The sequence below is a fragment of the Brassica napus genome, chromosome A6, assembly GCF_020379485.1.
Source record: "Brassica napus cultivar Da-Ae chromosome A6, Da-Ae, whole genome shotgun sequence".
NCBI classification, from domain to species: Eukaryota; Viridiplantae; Streptophyta; class Magnoliopsida; order Brassicales; family Brassicaceae; genus Brassica; species Brassica napus.
Genome location: NC_063439.1, coordinates 302953 through 317488, shown reverse-complemented (window position 1 = coordinate 317488; position 14536 = coordinate 302953). Strand labels below are relative to the sequence as shown.

General features: G+C 36.3%; 3 protein-coding genes across 5 annotated transcripts; all 3 read left to right on the top strand.

Moving 5' to 3' along the window:
- The first annotated feature begins 6123 nt into the window (after positions 1-6123).
- Positions 6124-9987, top strand: LOC106345781 (phosphatidylinositol/phosphatidylcholine transfer protein SFH13-like). Of its 3 annotated transcripts, none has more exons than XM_048781728.1 (15): positions 6124-6299; positions 6440-6571; positions 6711-6819; positions 6897-7182; positions 7260-7359; positions 7449-7715; positions 7803-7880; positions 7965-8069; positions 8152-8201; positions 8280-8379; positions 8468-8566; positions 8652-8756; positions 8841-9317; positions 9386-9472; positions 9557-9987. In XM_048781728.1, exons 2-15 carry the CDS (start codon positions 6539-6541, stop codon positions 9575-9577), a joined length of 1917 nt encoding a protein of 638 aa, XP_048637685.1. In that variant the 5' UTR covers positions 6124-6299; positions 6440-6538; the 3' UTR covers positions 9578-9987. The 3 variants fall into 3 exon arrangements, with proteins under 3 accessions (XP_048637685.1, XP_013640416.2, XP_048637686.1); XM_013784962.3 differs by having other exon boundaries at positions 6125-6299; positions 9398-9472; XM_048781729.1 differs by having other exon boundaries at positions 6131-6173; positions 6440-6519.
- A 172-nt stretch (positions 9988-10159) lies between these two features.
- LOC106345780 (uncharacterized WD repeat-containing protein C2A9.03-like) lies at positions 10160-13107 on the top strand. The gene is made up of 10 exons (XM_022720455.2): positions 10160-10318; positions 10773-10940; positions 11031-11204; positions 11289-11375; positions 11478-11612; positions 11688-11798; positions 11892-11983; positions 12074-12179; positions 12299-12385; positions 12469-13107. The coding sequence occupies exons 1-10, from the start codon at positions 10175-10177 to the stop codon at positions 12880-12882; spliced, it is 1518 nt and encodes a 505-aa protein (XP_022576176.2). The 5' UTR covers positions 10160-10174; the 3' UTR covers positions 12883-13107.
- Positions 13108-13457: 350 nt separating this feature from the next.
- Positions 13458-14134, top strand: LOC106345779 (photosystem I reaction center subunit V, chloroplastic). Its single transcript, XM_013784960.3, has one exon. It carries the CDS (start codon positions 13556-13558, stop codon positions 14039-14041), a length of 486 nt encoding a protein of 161 aa, XP_013640414.1. The 5' UTR covers positions 13458-13555; the 3' UTR covers positions 14042-14134.
- Positions 14135-14536: the final 402 nt, after the last annotated feature.

Genomic DNA, 14536 nt, shown 5'->3' with positions numbered 1-14536 from the left:
ATATATATATATATATATCACTCTTTCTCTCTCTTTGTATCTCTCTCTATCTCTCTCTCTCTCTCTCTCTCTCTCTCTCTCTCTCTCTCTCTCTCTCTCTCTCTCTCTCTCTCTCTCTCTCTCTCTCTCTCTCTCTCTCTCTCTCTCTCTCTCTCTCTCTCTCTCTCTCTCTCTCTCTCTCTCTCTCTCTCTCTCTCTCTCTCTCTCTCTCTCTCTCTCTCTCTCTCTCTCTCTCTCTCTCTACATTTTGTGTGGACATTGCTCATCTATTCTTTATACACATCATAAATAGAATGGTCTGTGTTTTGTATTCATGCTCATGCGATGGAAAGGAGAAAATGATCATTTATGTAATCAAATGACACAATTACCACAAGATAACTATATTCTTAATGAGTGCATAAAAAGTTATATTCTTAATTCTTTCCATGTAATGGCCATCTCACAAATTCACCATTTTATGTATCTAGTGATGTTTTGCCAAAACATGCATGAATAATATTCACAAGTCGCATAAACTTCATATCCAAGGTGTGACTTTTTTTATCATATTCAATTCGAGTTTGTGGTTGTTTACAACAAAAAAAATCAACATTTATATTCACTTTTTCCTTTTAAAGTTTTATATATTCATTACAATTTTAAATTTGGATTTCTTTGTATGCAGTAGTGTATTTTTTGGAACATGTATGAATAAGGTTTGACCTCTTTTCGATCATATTGAAATATTGGGCTAAAATATCAAAAACTAATCATTGAGCGTGTACACTAAACGACCAATTAAACGCATGACGATGGAGAGGGAGACAAAGCGGTTACAAATCTCGCATAGTCGGTTGCAACTTTTTTTTTCTTCTAATTTTCTCTTATAAAAAATAGAAAGTATACCTTTAGCAAAGCAAAGCGGTTAATGATAAAGAATAAAAACAAAGCAATGAAGAAGATGTTTGGTGAATGTAATGATGCAGAACTCAAGCAACTTGAAGAAACTAAGGAGGATTCTCTCATGTATTCTCAATAGCAAGTATCCCAAACTTCATGCACAAACTTTGTCTTAAAACTAAAACTTTAGTTTTGTTACGAGAAAACTTGATATATATAATTTCAAAGCTTTAGCTTTTGATACGGTCAAAGCCCATATAGCTTCATGCATGTGAATTACAACAAACATGTTTCCACTTTCGAACTATTTAACTACCATTATATTTAAAATTTTATATGCAAAGGATCAAAGGAGGCGCTTATCAATGCTTTTGCCTGCCAAATACAAGAGCAGTATGGCGATTAAGATCTTGCACAACTAATTAGGAGCAAGTTAAATTAAGCACAATATAAGATGAAATGATACAATATGTATACTATCATATACTGTTAGTAAATCTGATTCTTTCCAGAAAAAATTAAATCATTTTACCAATCATAGTTCTTAGACTTCGGAGTTCAGAATCAAGCTGAAAATTCTCAAAGCACTTACGACAACGTGATTGTACAAATGGTATTATTGGTCCTCAACTTAGCCTCTTTAAATTGTGTCTCTTGATAATTTAACAATTATCAACAATGGAATTAGTTTAGTATTGTAATAGTTAGGGGATTGCTTGAGCTACAAGAAACAACCAGACGCTCTAAGTTTTTGTTAGGTATTAAAAAGCGTGTATTATGTTTTCAGTAGGACAATAACAGAGAAAGAATTCTACATATATGATTTAAATTATCAAATTTGTTGACGATTTCTTAGGAAAATTGTGCATTTATGTTTCATCTACATCTACAAACTTTGTCATGAAAAAATTACCCAGTTTTCTTTTAGTTTAGTCGACTATAAAAATGTTGTTGTGGCGAAGTCAAGTCCCAGCTCAAATTCAGATATGTATATAAAGTGTTTTCCGCTAAAAATCATCTTGTTTTCAGTAAAATAAAATAAAATAAAGGCAAATGTGATAATACTATAAAGAAGATATGAAAACACTAAGTTGTGTTATGTTAGAAATTTCGAGTGTGTCAAGATAGGTTAGACACACTCAGCTGTGTTATGTTAGTTAGTTTTGGCAAAAAAAATGTGGCAAAAGATCAAATATAGTAGTAAAGTAACATAGAAACGTCAAAACGTAAGAATACCAAAAACTAGTTTGGTTGTGTAAATTGTAAGAGAAAAACTGAGACGGAAAGAACAAAAAGAAATGCACGTGGTTTTGCGACGAACGGCATGTCGTCAGTTGCAAGACATGGCTTGAGCTGTAGCATGTCAATCTTTCTACATACCTCCAAAAATATATTGATCTTGGCCCATGGAAATAAGACCATAGGCAGAACGAATTAAAACCACACATCGTTTTTAAGACTGGTTTTTGATAATATTATTTTCTTCTTTAATTCTAAGTCTTTTAACAGTGAAAACTGTAAAAAGAATTCAGAAAAAAAACTATATACTCCCTCTGTTTCATATTAAGTGTCACTTTAGTTCATTTTTATTGTTTCACAAAAATTGTCATTCTACAATACTAATGCAATTTATACAACCTTTCAGCTCAAAATTAATTGCAAAATGCATTGATTTTATAAATAAATTGATTTATCTAAAATACTATTGGTTAGATATGTGATATTAATGAAAACATAAATGTATTTTAATGAGTTCTTTAATATGTGTGAAAATTGTCTAAGTGACACTTTTTGTGAAACGGATGGAGTATTACAGTAGACATACCATTAGTTACTTTGTAACCAAAAGTTTAACAGTAAATTTACATTCTCTTTTTTCACATTGTGGGGTCTCCTTTGTCTGGGCCTATTATTCCATCAAATCAATAGGGCCCATCTCTCGTCTGAAGAATAGTTACTTAAGCAACAGTTTCCACGAGATATACCAACCTCTAACTCTACTGTACGGAACTGAATTAATTTATTTGTTTCGATACAGCTTTGACTTGCTAATCCTTGTCCTCCGTCAATACGCGAGTGCTACATTGCTAATCGTGAGTGTTAGCACACACGTGACCGCTGGTGATTAGTACATTGTGTATTTAGACTTTTATTTAAAGGAAATGTTCATCGACTGTAGCAAAACAATTTACGGGAAGTTCAAAACTTTCAAAGGTCAAAAGAAAAAAAAGTCAAAGAGTTGACTCCATGGGTTAAAGAGACTGTGTCAGGCTTCTTCTCAAAGCGATGTCCAAAAAGGCAAAAACCCCCAAACATAGATGGTATTTGATTATTCTGATAAGATATCTGTATAATTTTTTTTCTAAAACACACCGTTTATTAAAAAAAATACAAGCCTTACTAAATTAACAATCTCATGCAAATATGTACATAAAAGTGATAGTTTGAGTTATGACTAAAAATCATTATCGAAATCATTGATACATAAAATTTACTTTCTACAGGACTCCATACCACGATATTATTTGAAAGAGAGTTTGTACTATATGGGTTGAAAATACTACAATTGGTTTTAATTTATTTCTGAGAAACTACGTACTATATGGTTAAAACCATATTGTAGTATTTGCAAGTGTATATTTATTCGTTAACTTAAGGCTTAAACAAGTTTTATATCATATAAAAACCTTCATTGATTAGCTTACACTGCCTCCTTTTTCAAAATCTTGATCTATCTTGATATACAGTTGACTTTCTACTATGTTTGATTAATCGATAGGTAGGGTGCATTTTCATGTATAGCATAATAAAACATGTATTCTATGTACCCTGACCAGTTGTTTATATAGTAAAATCACATACCTATGTTTATAGAAAATACGATATACTGATAATTAATTTGTTTTTAAAAACTTAAACCGAATTTTGTTTTGGAAAATGTGTAGTATTTCTATGAAATGTAAGTATAAAATGCAAGGGTAACGAAAACGACCATAAATGGAGAATATTTGGGGCTTTGGAATAATATTAGATATTATTATTATGGCTGTCATTCTGTGGAGAAAGTGACATTTCCTTGTTTTTTTCTTGGTATTTTGTTTATTTATGAACTTTGTAATTTATTCAGAAGGACTTTTATTCAGCAGTCCTCTGCACTGCAGAAGGGAGATTTCGCCATCTTCTTTGTCACAATGTCAAGTTGCTCTCCATCCTTGGATTCTCTCGATCACATCCAAATCTTTCTTTTATCTTTTTCCTCTTGTATATCCCAATTTTTAAGTTAATCAAAATATATTTACTTTTAGGTGTTTTGTTTTGTTCTTTGGCCATCTTTGTTGCCTAGTTTATACACATTTTTCTTGATTTTTTATAAAATTGATGCATCAACCGTTACTATGAGGCCTAAATATTTCACAAGGGAGAATTTAGATATGTACTATATTAAATGATCTGTATACAGCAAGTCGGAATGCATACACAGTTTTATATGTTTTTTTGCTCGACATTAGATTTGGATTTACATATTGAAAAGCTGGTCAATTCGTTTTTAAGTCATATTCATAAGTTATAACCAACACCTCTCTGTCTATGTATACTGAAGCCGTCAAAGAGAATAAATACTGTACATGCATTTTGTAAACATATTTGATGTATGTGTGTGTGTGAATATACACAATACCTTAGATGTAACCATAAAAATGCATTATATCTCAGTCTGGACCATCGGTTTCTCACGAAAAAAATGAAAATCTTTTGACCAATAATTATGTAATTAGTAGTGGGTTATTTGCCGGTGGGAGTATCCGATCATTAAATGCTTTTTACCCGGATTTATTTGCCGGTACGAAGTTGAAGGGCAGAGTGAAAACTTAATGGCAAATGATGGCTCGATGATGCGGTTGGACAGAAGAAGAAACGACAGTGGCTTGTGTCGTTTTTATTCGGGTAAAAAGATAATCATATAAAAAAAAGATAAATAAAAATCATTTGATAATGATGTAAATGGTTTTTCCCCCGAAGTAATGTTGTAAGCTGTTTTCTGTAACGTACTGTTATGTCTGATGGGACCATTCTCATTTACTGTTGGACCCATTTTATTAGTAACCAACAGTAAATACTTTAAGCCAAATGGACAAAGGGCCCTGCATTTTTTTTTTCCTCCACATAAATTTAAGTATTTCACATTTACCATGAATTCTAATTTATGAAATTTTTTTTCTTATTCTTTTAAATCCTCCCTAATTAACTAAAAAGGAATGGCGAAACAATTTTTAAAAAGAACCATCAAAGAAGAAAATAAACGGTACAAGATTGGTGATAAGAGAGGAGTTACACCAGCCTCAAGTATTATTCGAAAACCAGTTTGAAAAATGATGATATGATACTGAGAATTTGAGAAAGAAAAAAACATATAGGAGCTGAGTGGGTAAAACTGTGTAGTAGAAATTATTTAGAAGAAAATAATGAATTAAGCGAGTGATGTATTTATTTAATGCTACATAAATCAAGAATCCTAGTATAGAATCTAAAAATGATGGGAGGCATGCATTAAACACAGAGCAGACTGGTCATGGCACGTGTCCAAAGACAGTATGTGGTTTGGTTGTATGAAAAGTCAACTTGCTCGAATTAATTACCACCATCCTTTTGTTGTAATCAAAACAAAACACTCTTTTTTTTTTTTTCTTTTGTTGCTTTTAGAGAAAGCACGTTTAGTTCTTATAGAAAATCTTAAGGTAACTTTACAAAGTGTAAGAAGATACGTGAATCAAACCTTTTTAAAACATCTTATTAGATTGTTGTTTTAAGTAATGTTGAAATATAACCTTTTAAATTCGATAATTCAATAGAAGGGAAGAAAAGGAGGGAGACACGCATGCAAAGTGAAGGCAGAGAGAGAGAGAGAGAGAGAGAGAGAGAGAGAGAGAGAGAGAGAGAGAGAGAGAGAGAGAGAGAGAGAGAGAGAGAGAGAGAGAGAGAGAGAGAGAGAGAGAGAGAGAGAGAGAGAGAGAGAGAGAGAGAGAGCAAAGGGGGTAAGAAAAAAGTTACTGACGAAGCTACCATATCCCTTTTTACCTTCCCTATTGTCTGTTTACAGAAAAAGGGACCATTGGAGGGACCAACATGAAAATACCAAACCCCCTATAGAATTCATTTTATTTTTAAAACAAAATAAAATAAAAAAGATGCAAAAAGGGGGAATATAATATAATAATTAAGTAGCGAAACTCAAAGACTAAAGAAGTAGAAGTAGAAGCAGCTGAAAGAAGATGGTGTGGTTTCATCTTAAGGTAAATTTCAGAGCTTTCTTTATTGGAGAGCCCTCCCCCTCCCTGTGGTGTTCTCTTGTCCGAGGGTGGGATCTGTATTGTCTTCATTCCGCATTGCTTCGATTTCAAATTATCGAGTGTCTGTCGGTGAGAATCATTTAGATTCTTCGTGGGTCTTCTCTTGTCATCTTTTAACTGTTTCGTTTTATTTTTTTTTAAGTTTCGGGATTTTACATTTATGGCCACCTCACCTCACATCAGCTTATGCGTTTCATTTTGTTTTTAAGGAGAAGAAGACAAGTGTAGATACGACTTCAATGCTCCAGTGAGTGAATAAGAGCGCAGATCTGGAGAAGAACATAAAAAGGTTTAGTCTTTTTCGTTTCATGTTCACGGGGAATCTCCGCTTTCGTGTTTATGTCCGTGTTAAGAAACGAATAGTTACTTACTTAATGCCATCACATGAGCTTAAATGTTTTTTTAATTGAAAGATAGATAGATTCTTAATTAGTTTCCTTTCTCATACCTTGAGTAACACCAACCCTTCCTTGCCTCCAGGTTTTGTTTTGTTTTCCTCAAGAGCGATACTCATCTAACTCAAATGCATGTCCTCTGCATCTACTAGAAGCCTCCTTCCTTCCCCTTTTTAAGTTAACTGATATGTCTGGTAAAGTTTTCTTCTTAAAAATTTCTGTCTCATGTTAGACGTTAAAGATACTTACTTTTGACTTTGTCTATTTCAAGGCATTGAAGAGTACGGTTCTCTCGACTTTGATATCTCTGAAGAAGATGAAAGGCGCCGCTCTAAGATCGGCAATTTGAAGAAGAAGGCCATTCACGCTTCAACCAAGTTCACTCATTCCTTGAAGAAAAGAGGCAAAAGGAAAATTGACTATCGTTTTCCTCCAGTAGCCTCCATTGAAGATGTACGTGATGAGAAAGAGGAGACCCTTGTGCTTGAGTTTCGCCGTCACCTTCTCCACAGAGACTTGTTACCTCCAAGACACGATGACTACCATACTCTTCTCAGGTTTGTTTGTTTGTCCTTCTTTACATAAGAACTCTAGTCTTTTTGAGTTTACAATGTGATGTGTGTTATATATGTAGATTTTTGAAGGCAAGGGATCTTAACATTGAGAAAACCATCCAGATGTGGGAAGAGATGCTTAGTTGGAGAAAAGAGTATGGGACAGATACCATACTAGAGGTTAAGTTTTGGCACCACCAGCTTGTTTTTTGTTCCATTACAAAGCTCTTGTTTTTATTTACTTCTTTCTATGTGTATGTGGATGCTAGGATTTTGAATTCGAAGAGCTGGAAGAAGTTCTGCAATACTATCCTCAAGGCTATCATGGAGTTGACAAGGAAGGACGACCTGTCTACATTGAAAGACTTGGGAAAGCTCATCCCTCTAAGCTTATGCGTATCACCACCATTGACAGATATCTAAAATACCATGTGCAAGAGTTTGAGAGAGCTCTTCTTGAGAAGTTCCCTGCATGCTCGATTGCAGCAAAGCGCCGTATCTATTCCTCCACTACAATACTGGATGTGCAAGGACTGGTACTTAATTTCAGCTATTCCTAAAGTTTTTGTATTGCTCTTTTAGGCTTCCATATTCTTAGCTGTGCGGTATCATGTTAATCACAGGGCATGAAGAATTTTACATCAGCAGGTGCAAGTCTTGTGGCTGCCATGGCGAAGATAGACAACAGCTACTACCCTGAGGTACTTGAGTTTCTCAATTTACATCTTATATCTCCTTCTTTGCATACATTCCGGATTGTTGCAAGTTACATCTTATTTTTGCAGACGCTGCACAGAATGTACATTGTAAATGCTGGAACAGGTTTCAAGAAGATGCTTTGGCCTGCTGCTCAGAAGTTTCTTGATGCAAAAACCATCGCAAAGATACATGTACAAGCTCTCAACCTAGTTAATATTCTCTTTGGTCAGCTATTACCATGTGTAGTCTTATCTTATTCTGCTGCTGCTGCAGGTGCTAGAACCCAAATCTTTATCCAAATTACACGAAGTCATTGATTCAAGGTAAGTTTGCTTTCCATTCATACTATACACCTGGTATCATTTGTAGCCACTACTTACCAGATGGTTATCCAAATGTAGCCAATTGCCAGACTTCCTAGGAGGTTCATGCTCTTGCTTTGGCGACGGAGGGTGTCTTCGCTCTAATAAAGGACCCTGGAATGATCCTGAAACAATGAAGGTAAGCTTGGGAACTTTTTAGGTAGAAGTAAGCTTTCATTAGTCTGAACTTGTACATGAAGCTCATTTAAGATCTGTGCCTTTATTAGCTCATCTACCGTGGAGAATCATCACTCTTTAGGCAGATTACCAGGAAACTGAGTGACCCGCAGAATTCTTCATCCTACATTAGTATACATCCATCTAAGGTAAATGGCGCTATCAACCCAATATCCCTGTTTGTTCTACAACTTTTCTTTCCGGTTAATATAACAAACCAATTTTGAATTTTAGGCTATGCAAGCTGAGAGTTCAGCAGCAGTATCTATATTTTGTTCTGATGTTCCTACTGGAAGAATGTGCTCAGCCTCTGCTCATGTGAATTCAGCTTATGAGGAAGTGAGTTTTATTGTGTATGTACATTTTTGTCAACAATCCGCTCTAGATTTTTTATACTGACGAGAAACAATATGATCTACGCAGGCTAGGACGTCAGATGTTAATGGCTATTATAGTTGCGATGACAATTTTGCCATACCTACTAACCGAAGAGGCCAAGAAACGCAATCCCATTATCAAATGCTCGAACTCGATCTCAGTTTAAAGGGAACACTTGACAGCATAAAACCTGAGAGCCTAGCCAAAAGGATACTCTCCTTGTTGCTGAAACTAGCAGCAGTTTTCCGTTATATCCCGTTTGAGCTTTCGAGAAGGAAGCATACCATTACTCCCTCGAGTCCAACGGAAGATGAGAGTAGGAGCACTCTCACCGCAATTCCTAGGGAAACCACAATGAAAGACCGGATTGGCCCATGTTTGGAGCGTATTCAGAAACTTGAGAGAAAGTATGAGGAAATCAGGAACAAACCGGTTGAAATCCCCGTCGAGAAGGAGAGAATGCTGATGGATTCTCTAGACAGAATCAAATCGGTTGAGTTTGATCTCGAGAAAACAAAGAGGGTAATAAATTGCTGTTTTGTTTCTCACAAACTCTGCATAGTTGCAGTATGGAGTTTGACATTTTGCAGTGGTGGTTGCAGGCTTTACACGCCACAGTGATGAAGCAGATGGAAATAACTGAAATGCTTGAAAGTATACGAGAGTCCCAACTACACGTAAGTCCTTCCTTGCCTTGACTCTGCTGTGGTGAACAAGAATGCAATGAACTAACACCCACAATTTGGTTCTGTTTTATGCAGAGAAGAAGATTGTTCTGTTAGGAAAAGCCGCCATAAGAGAACATCTTCTGCTGAGTTTTGCATAAATACAGCTCCAAACGTCTGCACATACAAAGAGTGAGAGAGAACAGATTCCAAGAAGAAGAAGAAGAATCATGTTAGTTGGTTTTTATCTCCTTCCTCATCTAACTTGGGTCACCACTTTTTTCGTTCTTTCTAAGTTCAAAATAAAAGAAGCAGATAGGGAGGGACAGAGAAAATCGTATGATGGTGGAGATCTTGTGGTTGATAATGTAGATTTGACTTCAGAGTTGAGTATAATGAAAGCTGCTTTTGAAACCCTTGTGTTGTAATCTAATGTAGAGAAGAAAAAACAAAAATAGTATGAGAGATTTTGTAAAATCTTTTTCTCTATATTTGATACACATGAAAGAAAACTGTTAACACGACTATACTAATATCTATTAGTAGTTAGGAATTTTGTAGTAGTGGATTTGTGAATATGATTAGAAGAGTTTACATTGGCGAGAGTTTAAATTACATAATGATCGCAACTTATTACTCTTCAGAAAGGGCAATGAGGTAAAGACAAATCAGTCCCTCAATAGTCTGAGACAATTTTAATAATGGAAGGGTAAAATGGTAGGGACTGTGAAAAAATTGGGACCGTCCTTGGTAGGGACTGTGAAGGAGGAAGATAAATCTCTGTCCTCTCTCTGTCTCTCTCCTTGTTCTTGTTTTCTGGACTCGCTCTCTCTCTCTCTCTGGCAAGCCAATCCTTTTGTGCGTGTTACTGAGTTTGTGCTTCTTGTTTATGCTATATTACCATCGCTTTGTACTCTTTGTATTGTTTTCACTTTGGTTTCGTTTTGCTGCTTGCTGAAACTGAACTCACTTTTGAGTGTGTCTGAGCCGTAGAAGTCGATTTGTTCGTCGGATAACATAGAAATCGGACATGGACTCTTTTTAAAAATCTTTGCGGAGAGGGTTCTCGGATGTTTTGATCTTTGCTTTCTTTAGTGGTGCTTTGCTTGTTGGATCTCTGAGCATCTACTGTCTAGATTTTAAGTGCAACTCAAGCAGATAAACTATGGTCTCCTCAAGTCTCAAATCTAAGATGCTGTCTCTTTATAAAATGTTCTTCACTTGTTAGGACTTTCTATTTTGAGCTTGTTGTTCAACTGGATTCTAGTATTGTAGCTTCTGTAAATAAAGGTGATCTTCCACATATATGCAGGTGCCTCTTTATAATCCAACTAAAATAAAAATGTCCAATTTCCAACCGGAGGATCCTGCCCCCTACATGAACCATGTTGGTGATCAAATGCAAGAGGTTCATGACGGTCTAGATGATGATTTTCATGGGGATGCATGGGACTCTGATGTCGACGAGTTTGACTACTCTGTAAGAATTCTAATCCCTATTGAGTGAAATGTATTAGCTAATATTGGAAGTGAGTGTTTTTCTTTGCAATCCCTTACTCTTTGGTTACAGAATAACAAAATAGGTGATACTTCAGCTGCTCAAGCTCGGAAAGGGAAAGACATCCAGGGCATTCCTTGGGGCAGACTCAGTATTACCATTAGCAGAGACCAATACAGACAAACTAGACTTGAACAGTACATAAACTATGAAAATGTCCCTAACTCTGGTGATTCCTCGGCTAAAGTAAGTCTTCCTCCCTCACTCTCTCTCACCCTTATGCTTTCAACTGTTATCATATCTCATTCATTTGCTTAATCACATCCTCAGGATTGCATGGTCACACAGAAAGGGTCTCTTTTCTATGATTTCTGGCGGAACTCAAGATCTATCAAATCAAGTATTATTCATTTCCAGGTTTATCTTCAAAAGGCCATAGCCTCTTTTTTTATTCAATTCATTCAAAGCTTTTACGTGGAGACATGTAATAAATTCATTCGTTCTCTTTTGTATTGGTAGTTGAGAAATTTGGTATGGGCAACATCTAAGCACGATGTCTACCTTATGTCAAATTTTTTGGTGAACCACTATTCTACATTGAAATGTCGAAAGCATGAGGTTCTCAATCTTCAAGGTCATGTTTCCCCATCCGAGGTTAGAATGTTCTTCTTCTATAAAATTTAATCTTTACATCAGCTAGCTTATGGTAGGTTGTTGTGTGGGTTGCAGAAACATCCTGGAAGTTTGTTGGAGGGATTTACAAAGATTCAAGTGAGTTCACTTGCTGTGAAAGATAAATTTTTAGTTGCTGGTGGATTTCAAGGAGAAATTATATGCAAGGTAAGCTCTCTAGAGTTTCGTTTCTCAGGAAGCATGGATGGATGAATGATCTCATGTACATGCAATCTAATCAACTGTTGATAATTGATTCAGCATCTTGATAGACCTGGTGTGAGCTTTTGCTGGAGGACAACATATGATGACAATGCTATCACTAATGCAATTGAGATCTATAACAAACCCAGGTGTACTTGCTTTTCTTTTTTTTGCTCCATGTAGTCTTTTTTTTGCCAACAACTTCTAACATATTATTTGGCGTCTGTTTTTTTCTGCAGTGGCGCGCTTCACTTCATCGCCTCGAATAATGATTGTGGAGTCAGAGATTTTGATATGGAGAGATATCAGCTTGTTAACCATTTTCACTTTCCTTGGCCAGTCAATGTAAGTTCCTTCTTGTTTCTTGATTCTTGACTTTTCCTTTGGCATAAGTTGATGTGTCACACTTGTGGCAATAAGTTATACGTAATGAGTTGTACCCATGAATCATTTTTTAATGTCAGCACACATCACTGAGTCCTGATGGCAAACTATTGACGATTGTGGGAGACAACCCAGAGGGCCTTCTCGTAGACCCCAACACTGGAAAAGTGCAGAGACACTCTCTAATCTTCAAAAGTCTTTTAAATGAATACGCTTTTTCTTCTAACTCTAGTTGGAAATTTCCTGACAGACACTGGGAACGGTAGCAGGACATTTAGACTTCTCCTTTGCATCGGCGTGGCACCCGGATGGGCTCACATTCTCCACAGGTAACCAAGACAAGACCTGCAGGGTCTGGGACGTACGCAACCTCTCTAAATCTGTTGCTGTCTTGAGGGGTAACCTTGGGGCAATCCGTTCCATCCGCTACACGTCTGATGGGAAGTACATGGCCATGGCTGAGCCGGCTGACTTTGTCCATGTCTACGACGTCTCAAAAGGGTATGAGACAGAGCAGGAGATTGATTTCTTTGGGGAGATCTCGGGCATATCCTTCAGCCCTGACACAGAAGCACTCTTCATTGGTGTTTGGGACCGCACTTATGGTAGTCTCCTTGAGTATGGCCGGCACCACAACTACTCTTACCTTGATTCATATCTATAAATCATTCGAGCTATCAGAAGAATAAAAGAGCTTATTATCATTCACAGTCCTGTAAAAATTAACAGTAATAAACCGAATCTCTAGTGGTGTTAATAATGAATGTGTTGTACAAGTAAGAGAGAGAGAGTCGATTTAGTTAGTTATGTTTTTCTCCTTATGAGTGTTGCAGTTCATGTATGTTGTACTTGTACATAAGTGTTGAAGTTCAGCTTGGGTTTGCATAAACTTTTTACTCTAGCCACATCAGGAAGAGGTTGTTAAGGGCTCGATTTGATCCTTTTGAGCTGGTTCTGTGTTGTGACGGACTATAAAATAAGTGTGGGCTATAAGTAGAACCGTTTAAATTAGAGGGCTTTAACGTAAATATTGATAGTTTGTTTTCGCAATATACGTGGAATAATTCGAACAGAAGTAAAACTTAGGCGTTTTTAAGGAAAAACGTATAAACTGTGAGGGCCTTAGCGCAAATTTGAATTTTATGTTGAAACCGCCTAAACTAGGGACTTTTTAAGGCACATTTTATTGGTCTGAAATCTCATAATCCAAAAAGAACCAATGATAGATAGCCACATCATCAACCCGGAATCGTATCCTCCTCCCAAGCTAAAGATCATAAATCCAAAACCACTCATTGTCTATTGCACTGAAACACTCAGAAGAAGAAGAAGATAACATGGCGACAAGCGCATCTGCTTTGCTCACTCCCACAACTTTCTCCACTGTAATCTCTCCGAAAAACCCAAACTCCATCTCATTTTACGGCCTCCGTCCTCTCCGTCTCGGTGGCTCCTCCTCTGCCTTGCCCAAGCTATCCACCACCTCCGGAAGAAGATCTTCCTCCTCCGCCATCGTGAGAGCCGAGCTCAGCCCATCCGTCGTCATAAGCCTCAGCACGGGTCTCTCCCTCTTCCTAGGCCGGTTCGTCTTCTTCAACTTCCAGAGAGAGAACGTGGCCAAACAGGTGCCGGAGCAGAACGGTAAAACCCACTTCGAAGCAGGAGATGATCGTGCTAAGGAGTACGTAAGCCTCCTGAAGTCGAACGATCCAGTTGGGTTCAACATTGTTGATGTGCTTGCTTGGGGTTCTATTGGTCACATCGTTGCTTACTATGTCTTGGCCACTTCTAGCAATGGCTATGATCCTAGCTTCTTTGGCTGATTCTTTTTTTTCAATCAGTTTCTGTTTCGTGTGTATGTATATGTTTGACTTGTATCGCAAACTACCTATTCTATTATCATTCTTTCCCTTCTTCTTCTGTTGTTATTGTATAGGGCTTTATCGATCTCTTTCGTTTTGCACCATTTATATTTCCTAAACAGAGATAAAATTCGATAAACACAATGGAAAAAGATATCAAATTCGATAGTGAGAAAGCTAGTATGCTTAAGTGCTTAGTTTATCTATACAGTAGAAATTTTATAAATTAATAAACATGGAATATTAATAAATTTCTATAAATTTATACTCCATGAATTAATAAACACAGCAAATTAATATTTTTTTTGGTTTCGAGTTGAGCGGGTTCAAAATACATAAATTGATAAGATAATAATTTTTTTAGAAAATCCTATGTAAATATATAGAACTCCCATTAAAATCATAAACTAATAATATTTTTTTTTTATAAGTATAAAAAAGTTATATTATTTATGT

Excerpts from the sequence above, each read along its gene's own strand:
- LOC106345779 (XM_013784960.3), top strand. The coding sequence starts at position 13,556 with ATGGCGACAAGCGCATCTGCTTTGCTCACTCCCACAACTTTCTCCACT.
- LOC106345781 (XM_048781728.1), top strand. The coding sequence starts at position 6,539 with ATGTTCACGGGGAATCTCCGCTTTCGTGTTTAT. Across the intron at positions 7,716-7,802 it reads TACTGGATGTGCAAGGACTG|GGCATGAAGAATTTTACATC; the intron begins GTACTTAATTTC and ends TGTTAATCACAG. Across the intron at positions 9,318-9,385 it reads ATCTCGAGAAAACAAAGAGG|TGGTGGTTGCAGGCTTTACA; the intron begins GTAATAAATTGC and ends GACATTTTGCAG.
- LOC106345780 (XM_022720455.2), top strand. The coding sequence starts at position 10,175 with ATGGTAGGGACTGTGAAAAAATTGGGACCGTCCTTGGTAGGGACTGTG. Across the intron at positions 11,205-11,288 it reads CTGGTGATTCCTCGGCTAAA|GATTGCATGGTCACACAGAA; the intron begins GTAAGTCTTCCT and ends TCACATCCTCAG. Across the intron at positions 11,799-11,891 it reads AAGGAGAAATTATATGCAAG|CATCTTGATAGACCTGGTGT; the intron begins GTAAGCTCTCTA and ends TAATTGATTCAG.